This window comes from Anabrus simplex, chromosome 3, assembly GCF_040414725.1.
Source record: "Anabrus simplex isolate iqAnaSimp1 chromosome 3, ASM4041472v1, whole genome shotgun sequence".
NCBI lineage: Eukaryota > Metazoa > Arthropoda > Insecta > Orthoptera > Tettigoniidae > Anabrus > Anabrus simplex.
Genome location: NC_090267.1, coordinates 457104445 through 457122842, shown reverse-complemented (window position 1 = coordinate 457122842; position 18398 = coordinate 457104445). Strand labels below are relative to the sequence as shown.

At 41.5% G+C, this 18398-nt stretch overlaps 1 protein-coding gene across 1 annotated transcript in view; it reads left to right on the top strand.

Moving 5' to 3' along the window:
• The window catches only part of LOC137498966 (endochitinase-like), a 49079-nt gene that overhangs the window by 13523 nt on the left and 17158 nt on the right, over nucleotides 1-18398 (top strand). The window contains exon 3 of the mRNA XM_068226869.1: nucleotides 16824-17002. Within this exon, the coding sequence (XP_068082970.1) occupies nucleotides 16824-17002 (179 nt within the window). The remainder of the gene's footprint in view (nucleotides 1-16823; nucleotides 17003-18398) is intronic.

The window sequence follows — 18398 nt, the reverse complement described above, 5'->3', positions numbered from 1 at the left end:
TAATGACCTCGAAATCACACTATTTGATTTGGGCATTTCTAACAGTGAAAGAGTTAATTGTACTGTATTACAATGGGTATTTTGTTTAGTCATCTTCTGTGCCCAGTTCTTGTTGCAGTATTAAATAATGTGTCCAATTTGATAATGAAAATCCACAGCGTGTTTTCAGTCATTCGACCAGGTCAGGAATGGAATGAATGAAAACCCGTCTAGCGGCGAGGATATGAATTATGTCGGCTGCCGAAGCCTGTCGCACTCCTCTGGAGTAATGAATAATGACCGACAGATGAAATGAAATGATATTGGAGAGTGTTGCTGGAATGAATTATGACAGGGAAAACCGGAGTACCCGGAGATAAAACTGTCCCGCCTCCGCTTTGTCCAGCACAAATCTCACATAGAGTGACCGGAATTTGAACCTCGGAACCCAGCGGTGAGAGGCCGGCGCGCTGCCTCCTGAGCCACGGAGGCTTGCCCAATTTGATAATAATATAATTAATTACGATAATGTTTTATATATCCTTGCATATATTGATGTGTAATTTATATGTAGTTATTTCAAAAATAAATAAAGATTGTGTGCCTACTGTATTTTTATTGAGGGAATTGGCTGTGTGGTACAGGCCATGTACCAGCAAGCTTGCGTTCGGGTTCGATCCCAATCATTAGCAGGCATGAAGGTGACTTTCTGTACTTTCCCATTTTCACTCCATGAAAAATTTGGGACCGTACCTTAATTAAGACCGCAGCCGCTTCCTTTCCAGTCCTACCCGCTTCCTATCCTATCCTATCATATCGTGGCCGAAATCCTATCGGAGTTAGTTGAACTTTAAGCCACTGGCAGATACATTTGTCCTTGTTAAAATATACCAAGTCAATTACACTATACTGAGATAAATCAATGTTTCAGTGTTAAGAATTGTTGCTGTCCTGTGTAAGTAATACTCACCATGATTATACTATTCTAGAAAAGTGAATTTGTTTCGCTTAATCATACTAGAAATTCAGAAAAATATTATAATATTTTCTGATATTTTTAACAATGAATCGCCTCTGTGGTCCCACAAGGCCCCTATTCAATAAAACAGGTGAGGCCGCCTGTCGAAGTGCCGGTTCTCCTCCTCAATTGTATCCCCGACCAAATGTCTCACGCTCCAAGACACTGCCCTTGAAGCGGTAGAGATGGGATCCCACGCTGAGTTCAGGGAAAAAAACAACCCCGGAGTGTGAAATCATGGGGCCAATTGAAACCTTATTATACATGAATAAATTAACTGAAATGAATTAAATAAAATACATTAAAAGCAATATTTATAAAAATAATTAATAACCATTGCAATGTGATTAAAATAATCAAACATGAATAAAAATACTTAATCGCCTCACGCTTGGGCGTCAATTGTAATCGTGATTTATTATATATGAATAATTTAACTGAAATAAATTAAAATAAAATTACTGAAATAACTTAATAAATTTATTGAAATAAAATACATCAATAAAAATAATTAATCGAAATGTCCGTAGCATGAGCGCCAGAGTTGCAGTCAGCCCGATGAAAGTTCATTACAAATCATATATATTGAACCCAACTGGTTCATGTCATTGGTACATAGATATAATATAATGACAAAAGTAATCTTAAATGAGGTAGAGTTCATATTTGAAGCAGAATGTGTGTAGCAATTCAGCCTGCTAAATTAATTATTTAACGGTACACGTGTAAAGGAGTAGCGGAAATTGCATCAGAAACGGGGTGATGGAATTTTCCACTCTGAAGAGAGGGAAATGTGAGATCGATATGAGACAGAGATACTGAGTTATGTTGGCAGAACTTTCGAATCAACGAATCACGAGGTAGCGCGCGATGGAGGAGCTGATGCAGTAGCAGAAATAGGAATGTGAAAGCACTGTGAAATAAATCTAAATCCAGAAGAAATTATTACTAAAATGAAATAAGACTTTTATATGTTTGTAAAAATGTAATTAAGAAATCCTGGCAAACTTCTGTGATTAGATATGTGGTTACCAGAGACAGTCACGAGCGAGACATCGAGAAGTGCGGACGTGTGAGTGAGCTGAGGTGCGCAATATGGGAATAACGCTACAGCAATACAGGCTAAGAATTGGAAGATGGCATGGTGCAAGGCGGTGTTGGAAGGAAGGTGGAGCTGAGGGAGGAAGAGAAATTAGTGGTTACAAAGGACTGTTGGAGATTATGTTGCGTGCGACGGTTATTGCGACGCTGCTGGTGGTAGGAGGTATAGAAAACAACCCAGGTCCAAACCAGGGACCGTTGGGTTGGGAGGAGATTGAAGAGATCAAGAGAGTGGTGAAGGAAGCGAGCAAAGGAGAAGAAATAAAGGAAATGATGCAGGAACACCAGACAACCCAAATGAAGGAGATGCAGGACTTAATTTTTTTTTATAAAAGATGAAATTGGAGGTGTAAATGACAAGTTAGCGGAGATAGAAGATGAGGTAGGGAGCTTGAAAAAGAAGGTGGTGGTACTAGAAGAGGAATTAACAGCAATGAAGAGAGAAGTGAGGTTAGCGAGGAACGAATCAGTTTGTGTATGGTGTACCTGAGGAAGGAACAGAATCAAAAGTGGAATTAGTATTAAAAGTGGTGGACATAGTTTCGAACAAAATGAAGATAAACTTCTCTGAAGTTGATATAGATGATATATATATATATAGAGTGGGAAGGAACAAGGAACATAGGCCGGTGAAGTTAGGATTAATATCAACCCTGATGGCTGATATAATTCTGAGGAATGCTGGAAATTTGAAAGGATCGAACATTTATTTGAAGGCTGAGATAGAGAAAGAAGACAGGATGCGGTTGGATGTCTAAAAACGGTATATGTGGCGTGCTAGAGCGCAGGGATTGCGGGTCAAGATAGTGGGGAGGTGTCTGGTAACTTCAGGCAGAAATTGGTCGCGATCGTGGACACAGGAGGAACTGCTGAGAATGGAAAAATGTGAAGAGGAAATGAGTTGCAGAAATCGAGAGCAGGGCGACATCAGTACGGAGATGGAAGAGAGAAGACGGGACTGCGGTGTCAGCGGGCAGGTAGCGGAGACAGCAGAGTCCTTGGTGAGTCAGAACAACCCAGGAAGGAGTGAATCAACAAGTAGGACACTAGACCGAAGTGAAGTGGATATAGGTAGTGAAGAGGTGACGGGAAGGGAAAGGAGTCAGGGTAGTGACTCAACCTCCCCGAATAAGAGAAATGCAGAAAGAAACCTGGAGAGAAAGCAGGCGTTGAATAAGGCGAGATCGTTAAATTTAAAAGATCTATGGGGTGGGAAAAAGGCTCTGGCACGGAAAAGGGGAAGGATGGGGGTGAGAAGAAAGAGAGGGATGGGGTGGAGCCAAAAGGAAGAATCACGAGAAGTAAGGGGGGAAGTGGTGAAATGCAGAAGTATAGGGAGGGAGGGGGAGGAAATAAATAACTAGATATGGTGATAGGGGTACTGAATATTGAGGGGTTGATGGGGAAGTTAGGGAATAAGGAAATTGTGGATTTAGTGAAAGATTTTGAGATTATTGCTCTAGTAGAGACGTGGTTAGGGAAGGGGGTTGAAATTACATGAGACGGTTATAGAGTAGTTAACGTATTAAGGAAAAAAATAGGGAAGAGGGGCCGAAACCCAGGGGGCATAGTAGTTTTAATAAGAAATGAGATAGCTGAATGGGTGGAGACGTTACGGACTAGGGTAGAAGGGGTAGTGTGGTTGAGAGTAAAAATTGGGAAAGGGGCAGCGGAAGCAATTTGTCTGGCACTGCTTTATAACCATCCGAGCGGTTCAGTTTATGCAAATAAACATTTTTTCGACGAACTGATTGAAGAAATAAACACAATTAAACTGATGTGTGTAGAAGATGGGATGATTTTATTGGGGGATTGGAATGCGAGAGTGAGCAATAGGGTGCCGGTGTACGGGAAAGAAGTTAAAGTAGACGGGGAACTGCAAAGAAAGAGTAAGGATAATGGTGTAAATAGTTATGGAGAAAGGATATTAGAGTTATGTGCTATAGAACATTTATTTATTTTAAATGGGTGGATGAAGGGGGGTAGTGTGGGAGATTTGACGTATATTACAACAAATGGAGGGAGTGTAGTGGATATAGGAATAAGCTCAGAGATAGCGTTAAGGAGAATAATACGTTTTGAGGTGTTAGAATATGGGTTAACGGAACATATGCCTATCAAAATAAAAGTGAGAACTTTGGTTGCTGATGAGAAGGGAAAGATGGAGGAAAGTAGGGAGAGATATAGGAATGGAGGATGGAAGTATGTATGGGATGATAATGCTAAAGAGAAATTGAGACGGCATTTGAAAGAGGAGGGAGATATATTAAGGGTAGGAAGTGAAAGGGCGGCAGAAGGGAATGATATGGATAACGTGCTAAAATTAATAGAACACTCTGTATGGAGGGTGGGGAAGAAAGTGAGGAGAAGGGTAGAGGGAAAAAAGAATAAAATGAATGGATGGTTTGATGAAGACTGCAAGAAAAAACGCGAGGTTGTAATGAGAGCCCTATCGGAGTTTAGGAAGGATGGTGTGCAAGAAAAAAGGAAGGAATATTGTAAATTGAGAAGGGAATATAAGGAGGTATTGAATGAGAAGAAAAGATGATGGAAGGAGGCGGAAGCTGAAAAAATAAATATATATTGTAGAGAGAAGAAATTTGAGAGGATTTGGGAGTCAATAAACAAGATCAGAAGAATTAAACCGGTGGGGAAGGGGGATGAAATAGGATAAAACGAGTGGGTTAAGCATTTTAAAAGGCTTTTAGAAGGGGAGAGGAAATTGGGTAGAGAAATAGACAAGTCACAAATAGGAAGGGAATTGGAAGTAGTCATTACAATATTGGATGGGGAGATAACAAGGCAAGAGGTAATTACAGTATTAAAAAATGCAAGACCCAAGACTGCAGGAGGTGTGAATGGTATTTCCAATAGTGTATGGAAGGAGGTTGGGGCAAATGAACCGATGTTGTGAGGGATTGTGAAATTCTTTAATATGTTGCTGGAAACTGTGAAATTTCCTAGAGAATGGAGGAAGGGGTTATTATGCCCTATTTAAAAAATAAAGGAGCTAGTAGCGATCCTAACAACTATAGAGAATTACACTCCTAGACTCGTTGTCGAAGGTGTACACAGGGGTTTTGGCGAATAGGATAACAAATTGGGCGGAACAGTACGGTAGGATATCTGAGTTCCAAAATGGATTTCGGAAAGGAAGGAATACAGTCGATAATGTTTGGATTCTGGACACTTTGATTACAAAGTATGTGAAGATAGCAAGGCATAAATTATTTATAGCAGCGATCGACTTAGAAAAAGCCTTCGGTACGGTCAGTAGGGAGGCGCTATTTTTGAGATTAAGGTAGGTTGGAATGTCGAAGAAAATGAGGGTGGCAATAGAAACTATTTTTGAGGAAGTGTTTGTGATGATTAAATTGCAGGATGGAAGGTTGAGTAAGTGTTTTGAATCGAAAAGCGGGGTGAGACAGGGGTGTAAGCTATCCCCGATATTATTTATATTATTTATAAATAATATTTTAGAGGATCATGGTCGAGACGCATGGCAATGCCCTTGGATAGGGAAAATGGAGGTTCCGGGGTTGCTATTCGCGGATGACTTATTGGTTTTGGCTTTGACGGCAAGTGGGTTGCAAAAAGGGTTGGACAAGGTAGTTGAGTATACTAGGAAATGGTCTCTCGGAGTAAATGTAAGAAAGACTCAGATAATGGTGTGTAGGAAAAGGGGTGGGAGAAAGAATAAGGAAGTTTGGAGGCTAGATCAGGAAGAAATTAGACCAGGGGGAAAAATTGAGTGCCTAGGTGTAATAATTAGTAAGAATGCTTCTTGGAAAAATCAGTGGAAGAGGGAAAATTTTAAAGGAAGATGAGCGCTTGCGGCAGTAGGGGTATTAGAAAAGAAATTTCCAGACCTTAAATACAAAATTCAGAAAACGGTGTTTAAATCACTGGTAATGGGCAAAATGCTATTTGGGGTTGAAGTATGGGGAATGGAGGAGGGCAGGGGTGAACTAAACCAGGTGGTGGAGAAATTTAGTAAGATCATGATGGACCTCCCGAATTGTACAGCCAATGCCGGTGTCAGATTAGTCTGTAAAGAATCGATAGAGGTTGAAATAGCTAAGTGGGTGTTCAAGTACTGGATTAGATTGGAGGAAGAGAAGGGTGGGGCATTAGTACAAGAAACGTTTAGTTTTCAGGAAGGTATGACGAATGAAGCTTACTGGGTGAATAAGTGCAAAAAATGGTTACAAAAGATTGGATTGGGGGTATATGGAGAGGTCTGGGCGGGGTAGGAATAAATGGGTATGGGAAAGGATAAAGGGAAGACTACTAGATATTGAAAGACAGAGATTAATAGGGGAATGTAGAGGGAGAGTCTCTTTATCAGTATTAAATAAATTGGTGGAAGTAATAAACCCGAAAACGGAGTTTGAAGGTAGAAGGGGTAAGAGAGGTTTGTATTGGTGGGTATTGGGTGTTCCGAGGAATAGGGAATGGGTAGGGAGTGAGAATAGGGATAGATGTGTGTTATGTGGAGAGAAGTGGGAGGACCTGCATATTTTTAATCAATGCCGAGTTTTGGCGGAGATAAAGATCAAACTACTAAATAAGAAGGAGCAGGATTGGTAAGGGAAAGCTATAAGATGACATCTTGGTTATGTAGAGAGTGGGAGAAAGGAACGAATATAGCGAAATTCTTAAATGTGGCCAGAGCTATATTTATAAAGAAATTGAGGGAGTAACAGGGGTTGTGCAGATAATGTGGTGCTTGCCGAGGGAGGAAGGGGTAGGCATTCTGCTCAGAGGAATGGATATCCGCCCTGAGCAGAAGCGGGAAGGGTATCATGGTAACCATGATATCAGAAGAGGGGGCTGTAGTGTTAGGGGAAAGGGGGAGAGCACTTTGCCCTGTGGAAAGGGCAATTGTTGGAAACTAGATAGAGAAGTAGTAGGATGGGAGGAAGTGATTGATTAATGACTTGAAGAATATGAGAGTAGATGTGTTTATGAGAAGAGTTGGTAACAAGGGAAAGCCTGAGAAAATTAGGTAAGAGTTGATAAACGGGGAGGTTGGGTAGGCTTGAGGGTAGTGTAAAATGAAGAAGCTGGTATACAGTTTAAGTTTATCGTGGATAGATGAAATAAAGCTTAGGTGGAAGCAAATATATATATATATAGTGAGATGACTGAGTGAACTAATGGACTTGGAATGGAGCACTGTCTGTTTGTGTGTAAATGAGGAGTGAAAAGAAAAATGGATTGTTTAAGTGTATATGTGGGTATAAAGAAGGTGCATGTAATGGAATCGAGATGGATTAAGTGGGACTGTAGTATAACAATTTGATGATTACTGATACATAAAATCATATAAATAAAATATGTAAATAAATAAATAAAATTACTCAAAAATGTAATAAAATTAATAAACATAATTAATCAAAATGTCCGTAGTATGGGCGCCATAGTTCAGCTGAATGGATCCCTCTAATTTTTTTACAGAGCATGATAAACTTTATATCCCAGGGCGTGTACATAATGCTGCGTACTGGTACATCTGCTGCAGGCCTTACCTCACCTCCTGAAAACGACTAAATAGGTAGGAACTGCACCTAGGTTCATCAATAACTCCACTGATTCTAAAATAGCTAACTATATTCTTAACAAAATCCGTGCATGAGCACCTCATCAACATACAACATTATACATATAATACACACATAAAATATTGCTGGAAGACTCCATATTTACTACAACAACAACAATAATGAAAACCGTGGGAAAACGAAAGCGAGAACTAAGCTACCATTTGTAGATAGTCCGATGAACAATGTACATCTATGAAGATAAATACCCTTCACTGTCTCTATATCAATTCGACTTACCGATTCTCATAATCGGCAGTTATCACATCGCACAGATACTGTACCTTGTAATACTGTGTTCACATACACTGACTGACAGATCAAATGCAACACCAAGAAGGAGTGGTCAGAACTTTATGCCAATTGCAGGGTAGACTGACGTCACTGAGGTATGCTCATGATGTGAAATGCGCCGCTGTGCTGCGCACGTAGCGAACGATAAATGGGACACGGCGTTGGCGAATGGCCCACTTCGTACCGTGATTTCTCAGCCGACAGTCATTGTAGAACGTGTTGTCGTGTGCCACAGGACACGTGTATAGCTAAGAATGCCAGGCCGCCGTCAACGGAGGCATTTCCAGCAGACAGACGACTTTACGAGGGGTATGGTGATCGGGCTGAGAAGGGCAGGTTGGTCGCTTCGTTAAATCGCAGCCGATACCCATAGGGATGTGTCCACGGTGCAGCGCCTGTGGCGAAGATGGTTGGCGTAGGGACATGTGGCACGTGCGAGGGGTCCAGGCGCAGCCCGAGTGACGTCAGCACGCGAGGATCGGCGCATCCGCCGCCAAGCGGTGGCATCCCCGCACGCCACGTCAACCGCCATTCTTCAGCATGTGCAAGACACCCTGGCTGTTCCAATATCGACCAGAACAATTTCCCGTCGATTGGTTGAAGGAGGCCTGCACTCCCGGCGTCCGCTCAGAAGACTACCATTGACTCCACAGTATAGACGTGCACGCCTGGCATGGTGCCGGGCTAGAGCGACTTGGATGAGGGAATGGCGGAACGTCGTGTTCTCCGATGAGTCACGCTTCTGTTCTGTCAGTGATAGTCACCGCAGACGAGTGTGGCGTCGGCGTGGAGAAAGGTCAAATCCGGCAGTAACTGTGGAGCGCCCTGCCGCTAGACAACGCGGCATCATGGTTTGGGGCGCTATTGCGTATGATTCCACGTCACCTCTAGTGCGTATTCAAGGCACGTTAAATGCCCACCGCTACGTGCAGCATGTGCTGCGGCCGGTGGCACTCCCGTACCTTCAGGGGCTGCCCAATGCTCTGTTTCAGCAGGATAATGCCCGCCCACACACTGCTCGCATCTCCCAACAGGCTCTACGAGGTGTACAGATGCTTCCGTGGCCAGCGTACTCTCCGGATCTCTCACCAATCGAACACGTGTGGGATCTCATTGGACGCCGTTTGCAAACTCTGCCCCAGCCTCGTACGGCCGACCAACTGTGGCAAATGGTTGACAGAGAATGGAGAACCATCCCTCAGGACACCATCCGCACTCTTATTGACTCTGTACCTCGACGTGTTTCTGCGTGCATCGCCGCTCGCGGTGGTCCTACATCCTACTGAGTCGATGCCGTGCGCATTGTGTAACCTGCATATCGGTTTGAAATAAACATCAATTATTCTTCCGTGCTGACTCTGTTTTTTCCACAACTTTCATCCCTTTCGAACCACTCCTCCTTGGTGTTGCATTGTCACTGTCAGTCAGTGTATTTTAACACTTGTTGTAAAGATATATACACACGTCTGTCGATCCTCAACATAAATTATGGAAAGTCTGAGATAGCTTTCACCAACATATAATGCTAGGCCGCCACAAGTGCTTCAATACTTAATGCGCAAGCGCTCTCCACAATCAGCCACTTTCCGCGAACATAACAAGACTACGCTCCACGAACGTTTGAAGTCCAGTCCATTGCAGCCGTGTCACTCCAGTACCGTGTATCAGCACCACTTCCTTCCCGTACAGTGTGTCAGTTGTCGTTCCTTCATACAGTGTTACTGCTTGTAGTTGTAGTAGTTTTTCTTTTCGCTGTGTTGTTGGAGTATATAAAGACTTCGGCATTTCCCTTCCTCTCAGATGATACGTCTGGATTGGTCCTTGCCCGCCAATCATGAGTGATCTCTAGTCAAGACCAAGCCCTGAACTACTTCTTCCTCCCAATACAATAACAAACTCGGGGGTTTATTACATGAGTCAACGAACTTCCCTAATACAACAACAAGCTCATCTCATCAGGCTGGGATATATACATGACTCTTGGAATATCCCGACACAAGTACATCACAACAAACACTCGGGTAGCCACATGACTCATCCGAATTACCAGAGTTATTAAAGCAATGTTTTCCCACTCGTGCAAAACAAATTACTCATACCTACATATGTGGATATCTTCCAGCTTACAAATATAAATGGCAAAATATACAAATGAAATACTGATAATAATAATAATAATAATAATAATAATTATAATAATAATAAATCGAATACTGACAATAATATCTCTAACTTCTACATATAATTCGGGGGTGTGATATATGTACTATCACAGTAGTTAAGGAGAAAATGCTGGCAGTATGGAAATTATGAAAGTAGGTCATATGAAAAAAAGTTAAATGGTGTAGATGCCTTGTTGAGGGGTGTAAAATTGAGGGATTCTTGATGTTTATGTACGAAGTTGAATAGGATGGAAGAAATGGGGATAAGTCTAACAGTTTGATGTAAGTGTGGTCCTGTAGAATGAGAAGACTGAGTGAACTAATGGACTTGGAATGTAAACTGTTGGTGTGTAAGTGAGATGTAAAAAAAAGGTTAAATTGTTTTAAGTGCGATGATGAGGGATGTAATATGGTTGTTAGTTGATGTTTAAGTCTTAAGCTTAATAAGGTGAGATGTAGTGGACGAGAATAGTGCGAGAGTGGAGAAGGTGACGTATCAAAGGGAGAGGGAGGGGATGGGCCTTGACCCACCCCAAAGAAGTTAAGCTGGAGCACGTCTGTACGGGAATAAAGGGAGAGGGAAGATAGAGAGCTGACAATGAACATAGTAGGTGTGACGTACATAGCGGAAGTGTGTGGCAAGCCATGTGTTGGGTCTGGTTTCCGCTAAGCTGGCTTGTCACGCATGGTAGGGAGGGAATACATTGTCAGCAAGTGTAGGTGAGATAGGAGATCAGTTCTCACGTGGCGAGGCTGGTGGCTGCGATCAACGGGTTGGTGGGCATGTATTCCATACCAGGGCTGACGCAGCGACCAATCTACTAACAATTTTTTTTAGGTGGTAGGTGGGAATAGGGGAATAGGGTAGTTTGTAGTCCGGTGCTTCCTGCACGTATGCTGGCTATCCGCGTCCGTGTGGGAGGGCACTGAGTAGATGTAGAGGTAGATAATTTAGTTAAGTAGTTTTAGGAGAGATGTAGTGCCTATTGTTTGTTTGTTCTGTGTTTCGCTCTGCCTTTATTACCCGTAAGCCGATGGTGTTTACTAGGGTGGGTATTGAAGATATGTATATATGTATGTATGGTTACCAGAGACAGGACGTGATGCAATCGAGCCGGGGAATCGCTCTGAGACGTTTGGTCTACAAGACACACGGACTCGATGACGCCAAGCGCTGAGGAGATGCACTCTAAGCTTCGGGACCGAATGTATCGGACGCGTGTTGTGATCGTCGCCGAAAAACTAGAATACTGTGCATTTCTTGAGATAGGAACAATAACTTTCTTTTGATCCTGGACTTAATCCGCAGGGATTTTTCCCATAAAGGAATTAACAGTACAAAATCATCACAGATTAGTAATTATAATGGTGAAGTGCCGAGAGACTTGTTCTTCAAGCCGTGTGAGAACTGGTTAACAATGAAGTTGCGGGACATGCTGGAACTTGAATTAACATTGAATAATAGGTTCCGGTGGGAATAGGATACAGACCAAACTGTTACGTGAATGGAGTGTTTTTTAGAAGAATTCATTTCTTGTGTTTTGTAATTTGTATCATAATTGATTGTACGTTTTATGCTCAGTGAACCTCGCGATTGTGCGGACACGAGTGTGCCGATTGTGCCGTAAATAAAATTTTGTCTGGACCATGGACTTCAAGAGGATAATTATGGAGGAGAGCCCTAAAGACGGTTGTATTTCCGTCGTGATGGAGTGAGCACCGCATTGATGGGCCAACCCGATGGCTGAGTTGGTGCATTGCTGAATCATGGAGCAGATGAGGGATGAGTACATCTGATTTTATTTTACTTCATAACATTCTTGACTAGCTGCCTGTGAAAATTTGTAAATAGTAACTTCTTGCATGTAACGTTTAAGATTAGTTTGATTTAAATATGTAGCAAGGGTCAGCTAGAATTTTAAAGTTAAATTTGTGGTACTAATGCCTTGGAGGTTTGTACAGTATTTGTGTATATAATCTTCGTGTGATAGTGTTAATTTGAACTTCATAATCTATTCATAAGCGTGTATTAAATAATCTTATGAAATACACTGACTGACAGTGACAATGCAACACCAAGGAGGAGTGGTTCGAAAGGGATGAAAGTTGGGAAAAAAACAGAGTCGGCACGGAAGAATAATTGATGTTTATTTCAAACCGATATGCAGGTTACACAATGCGCACGGCATCGACTCAGTAGGATGTAGGACCAGCGCGAGCGGCGATGCACGCAGAAACACTTCGAGGTACAGAGTCAATAAGAGTGCGGATGGTGTCCTGAGGGATGGTTCTCCATTCTCTGTCAACCATTTGCCACAGTTGGCCGTCCGTACGAGGTTGGGGCAGAGTTTGCAAACGGCGTCCAATGAGATCCCACACGTGTTCGATTGGTGAGAGATCCGGAGAGTACGCTGGCCACGGAAGCATCTGTACACCTCGTAGAGCCTGTTGGGAGATGCGAGCAGTGTGTGGGCGGGCATTATCCTGCTGAAACAGAGCATTGGGCAGCCCCTGAAGGTACGGGAGTGCCACCGGCCGCAGCACATGCTGCACGTAGCGGTGGGCATTTAACGTGCCTTGAATACGCACTAGAGGTGACGTGGAATCATACGCAATAGCGCCCCAAACCATGATGCCGCGTTGTCTAGCGGCAGGGCGCTCCACAGTTACTGCCGGATTTGACCTTTCTCCACGCCGACGCCACACTCGTCTGCGGTGACTATCACTGACAGGACAGAAGCGTGACTCATCGGAGAACACGACGTTCCGCCATTCCCTCATCCAATTCGCTCTAGCCCGGCACCATGCCAGGCGTGCACGTCTATGCTGTGGAGTCAATGGTAGTCTTCTGAGCGGACGCCGGGAGTGCAGGCCTCCTTCAACCAATCGACGGGAAATTGTTCTGGTCGATATTGGAACAGCCAGGGTGTCTTGCACATGCTGAAGAATGGCGGTTGACGTGGCGTGCGGGGCTGCCACCGCTTGGTGGCGGACGCGCCGATCCTCGCGTGCTGACGTCACTCGGGCTGCGCCTGGACCCCTCGCACGTGCCACATGTCCCTGCGCCAACCATCTTCGCCACAGGCGCTGCACCGTGGACACATCCCTATGGGTATCGGCTGCGATTTGACGAAGCGACCAACCTGCCCTTCTCAGCCCGATCACCATACCCCTCGTAAAGTCGTCTGTCTGCTGGAAATGCCTCCGTTGACGGCGGCCTGGCATTCTTAGCTATACACGTGTCCTGTGGCACACCAGAACACGTTCTACAATGACTGTCGGCTGAGAAATCACGGTACGAAGTGGGCCATTCGCCAACGCCGTGTCCCATTTATCGTTCGCTACGTGCGCAGCACAGCGGTGCATTTCACATCATGAGCATACCTCAGTGACGTCAGTCTACCCTGCAATTGGCATAAAGTTCTGACCACTCCTTCTTGGTGTTGCATTTGCTCTGTCAGTCAGTGTAATATCAACGTGTGTTAGTGTAATGTTTATGAGATGATATTGCATTTATTACATTTTAAGTAGTTCGAGGGGCATGTTAGCAGTATGGCATGTTGCATGACTATTTTTCGCTCTTCGAGAGAGAATCATCAGTGTTGTGCTATGGACTCGATCCAGTGACCATCAGTGAATATTACAGTTTATATTTAGTCAGCGTTCATGGATAAGTGACCTTATTTTTGTCCATGTTAACGATATGTGCTGTAAGTCCATGTTTTTCAATATATTTCGTTACTGAGTTTATCTGTACCATGTTTGAGATATGTTACCATAACATTCAGAACGGTACTGAGAGGAAGAGAAGCAGCGATGATGTGGAATAAAATATGACAAAGTTGATACCGAATGCAAGAGATTATGTATTCTCGCAAAATATTTTCGTGCATCCTGGTGAGGTTTGAAACAGTGAATATTATAATTGAAGGCAAGATATTGTGTATTTCTAAGTGTATATTGTGAGGAATATTTGTTGTTACCCCGAAGGAGGCTGTATTATATAAGGTATTTGGAAGAGACTGAATGAAATTGCCTTGTACGGAGATAGCGCGGAGCACTGACAGATTTATTAAGCCAAGCGCGAAGAAAACAGATGCGTTTATTTTAAAGTTAAGCTTTTCCACGGCACAGCGTTCGAATGTTAAAGATTATACCCCGTTGAGTTAGGGTCATTGATTAATTACGTTATTATCTTATACAATTCCAATTGATTAGGTAGAATCACAGCACAAGGCTATTAAATATTTAACGTCATCTAAGTGTCACTTTAGTTATAGATTAGGGAATTTCAGGTTACTGTAATTGAATGTCCTGAGGGACATCTCTTCGATTATCGACCAGGTCAGTGGACTTGGGATTCACTGATGACCACCATTTCTGGATTTATTGTTATATGTTTATTGAGTACTTGGCAACGCAAATTCTGTTTTGTGGTTGTTGTGATTTTATTTTTTGTGGATTCAGTACCATATGGTTGCTTTGTTGGAGGCAGGGGTTCCATTCCCACTGCAGTAAAGCCAGTGTAGATGTAAGATTTTGGTGGAGTTGTGTTTATTTATATCATGTAGGGCCCTTCGCTACAGATTTTTTTAAAATTCAGTGTCATTAATAACGCGTAGTTTCCATATTGGTGGAACTTAGTATTGAGACAGATGGGTACATGTATGTGCGAAGTTGAATTATTTTTGAATCAAATTTTCTCATGTAGTAATTAGATCGGATGTACTCGTCAGTCCGCGTCCAATTCGTGATCGTTATTGTAGATGAGAATCAGCAAGTAAAGAAAGATGGTGATTTAATGGATTGTAAATAGAAATTCAATGAAATTAATGAATTTAATAATTTGATATTGTGATAATTCAATAATTTAATCATTTGATTTTGATTTAATAAGATGCTATTTAATGATTTAATGAATGTAACTTAACTTTTAAAGGTAGCACAGATCAATTTTAGTTTTGGAAATAATTTTTAGTAATTTAATAATGAAACCCAATAACAGGTAATTGAAATGGAATGATCATTTAATGAATTACAAGTCGGTAAAGCTTTGTTACAACGAAGCCGTAAATATGGATCCATCAAATTATGTGATGAAGTTTCAACCACTCAATATGTATTTTTCTTAGGAGTTTGAGATTAAGAAAGAGTGTTGTTTTCTGTCAGTGATTTAATTAGTGGAATTGAATTAGATTTGAAACGAGCCGACCTATTAAATTCAACAAATAAAGCATTTGTGATTATTGGAATATAATATTCGGAGGGTATAACCGATTTTGTAACATTGATGAATAATTAAGGATTCCAGTTGACCTAGTGAGAGATGAATAATAACAATTTTTATTCTTATAGTGTTGTCAATTTATTTTAGTTATTGTTCTGCCAAAGATTTTTAATAAATTTGTTTGCTAAAAGGTTCTCATTCATAATCTATTTTATCCTTCCTGCTTATTAATTCAAGATTAGTTAATTTTGTTTCGAAATACCATCATGGATCACCCGTGTACGACCCTGGAATTATAGCCGGCTCCCAAATCATAGGCTGGAAGGGTAGAATATGGATAAATACCCTTAACTGTCTCTGTGTATCAACACAAATTGCATATTCTCATTATTGGCACTTATTATATCACACAGATACTGTACCTTTATAATACTGTGTTCACGGACTCTAACACTTGGTTTAAGACCATGCCCTGAACCTCTTCCGTGTCCCATGACAACAACAACATCAACGGGCTCTGGGCAGTTCCATGACTCACGCAAAGTTTCCGAGTTGTAAATACCACTGTTTTCCCAGCCGTGTGTACAAAACAAATCACTCATATCACACATGGAGACTTTCCAGCTTAAAATATTAAGAATAAATATACAAATTATATAATAATCATGAAAATTATACCAATAATAACAATAAAATCTCTTACTTCTGAATACATTGCGAGGGTGTGATTATATATACTATCACAAGTGTAAAATTATTACACAGAAAATATAGTTTTTTAGAATTTGCTTTACGTCGCACCGACACGTAGATCTTATAGCGATGAAGGGATAGGAAAAGCCTAGGAGTGTGAAGGAAGCGGCCGTGGCCTTAATTAAGGTACAGCTCGAGCATTTGCCTGGTATGAAAATGAGAAACCAAGGAAAGCCGTATTCATGGCATCCGACAGTGGGGTTCAGAACCATTATATCCCGGATGCAACTAAAAAATTAACAATGAATAACAAGTTTAATAAGCAGAAGAGTTATTTTTATCACAAAAAAAACAGTTGTAGTTGGCAGTAATGTATAAAACTGTTTTTCAATATAGGATCACACGCCAATGAATTTATAACTACATGGTGGCAATAAAAGTCTGTGGCTTAGTTCTTTTTGAAACTTTGAACTGGGCTGCTGGTTTTACCGTCAAAGAAAGGGAAGACTTAGTTTCTTTTAACATGACCAGGTGTGTTTATCTTCATGGACTAGATATGAATCAAATCTAATTTTCGTCAAAAGGTGTCTTCTAAGAATGACCGATTCATATACACAGTATATAATTTTGTTTCATGTTTATTCATCCTATCGGAAATAATTTTCAAAACTACCAGATGTAATATTGTTTGTTATGAAATAAATATATTTGTGACATGCAAACTGTAATAAAACCATGATGTGCAGGAGGCTTGGCTGGACAGCGAGGTCGGGTGTCCTGCTACTATGAAAGTTGGGCTATCAAGAGACGAGGTGATGCACGCTATACGATAGATGACATCCCTGGGGACTTATGCACACATATCATCTACTCCTTTGCTGGGGTTAATAATGACACATGGGAGATTCTTCAGCTTGATCCTGAGGTAAGGATCTCCTTAATTCTAATTTAATGTACATCACTTCCATTCTCTATATATGAAATCCCTATTTCTGTCTTTCACAGCGATATTGAGAAAAAGAGAATGTTTCAACAGTTGGAATTGTGGTGTGAAGATACAAGTATTCAAGCAGATGTAAAAAGAAAAGTAGAAAAATATTGGTTGAGATTAAGAAAGGGAGATGGGAGGGAAATATTGAATTTAGCATTCCAACACCAAATGAAACATTTAAATGTTGATTATTGGCCAATCAAAGTCAAAAGAATGCGCGACAGAACAAAAATTGGAGACTCTCCCTTTTTTCAATTTGCTTTACGTTCCACCGACACAGATAGGTCTTATGGCGACGATGGGATAGGAAAGGGCTAGGAGTGAGAAGGAAAGGGCCGTAACATTAATTAAGGGACAGACCCAGTATTTGCCTTATGTGAAAATGGGAAACATGGAAAACTATGTAAAGGGCTGCCGACAGTGGGATTCGAGCCCACTCTCCCGGATGCAAACTCACAGCTGCGAGCCCCTAACTGCACGGCCAGCTCGCCCGGTTTGGAGACTACTGGAGTAAAGAAACTCAGAATAAAGATAAGAATTTCAGCTAGAAAGTAACGATTAGAGCGAGAGACGCTGAGAAGATGATTATGGCAGAATGTAAGACTGAAAGAACTATCTTGGAATTCTGTGAAATTATCCTAAATATGTCAATAAGGAAATAAAGTCTTTCAAACAGAGAATTATGGTGTGGTGGCTAATGGGGTTATATGAAAGAAAGGGTCAGAGAGATCAAACTAAAATCATTGTTTATTTTGCGGAGAAACACCGGGAAGAAGAGCATTTTTTTCATTTTTTAGATGTGTGGCAAAAGGAAATAAAAACAGAAAAGGACTAACTAAAAGAATTAAGGGTAAGATACATGTTTGTCCTAGAATATGTAGCATTGTACTACATCCAGGAAAAAAAAGAAAAATTAAAAGAAAAAGGGATGATAATTTGTGGAGTGAATATAAATAAAATTAGCTTCAACTATAATATTTACCGAATGAGTTGGCGGTGCGGTTAGGGACGCACAGCTGTTAGCCTGCATTCGGGACAAAAGGTGGTTCGAACCCCACTGTCGGCAACCCTGAAGATGATTTTCCGTGGTTTCCCGTTTTCAAATCAGGCAAATGCTGGGACTGTACCTTAATTAAGGCCATGGGTCTTCCCTTCCCACTCCTAGCCCTTTCCTATCACATCGTCGCCGTAAGACCTGTCTGTGTCGCTGCGACGTAAAGCAAATAGTAAAAAAATGCTTACGGAGAAAGATAAAACCTAGACTGGAAAAAAATATTCATTTCATTGAAAGTGTTTTTCACTGAACAGTTCAGTTTTGATGGTCATCATT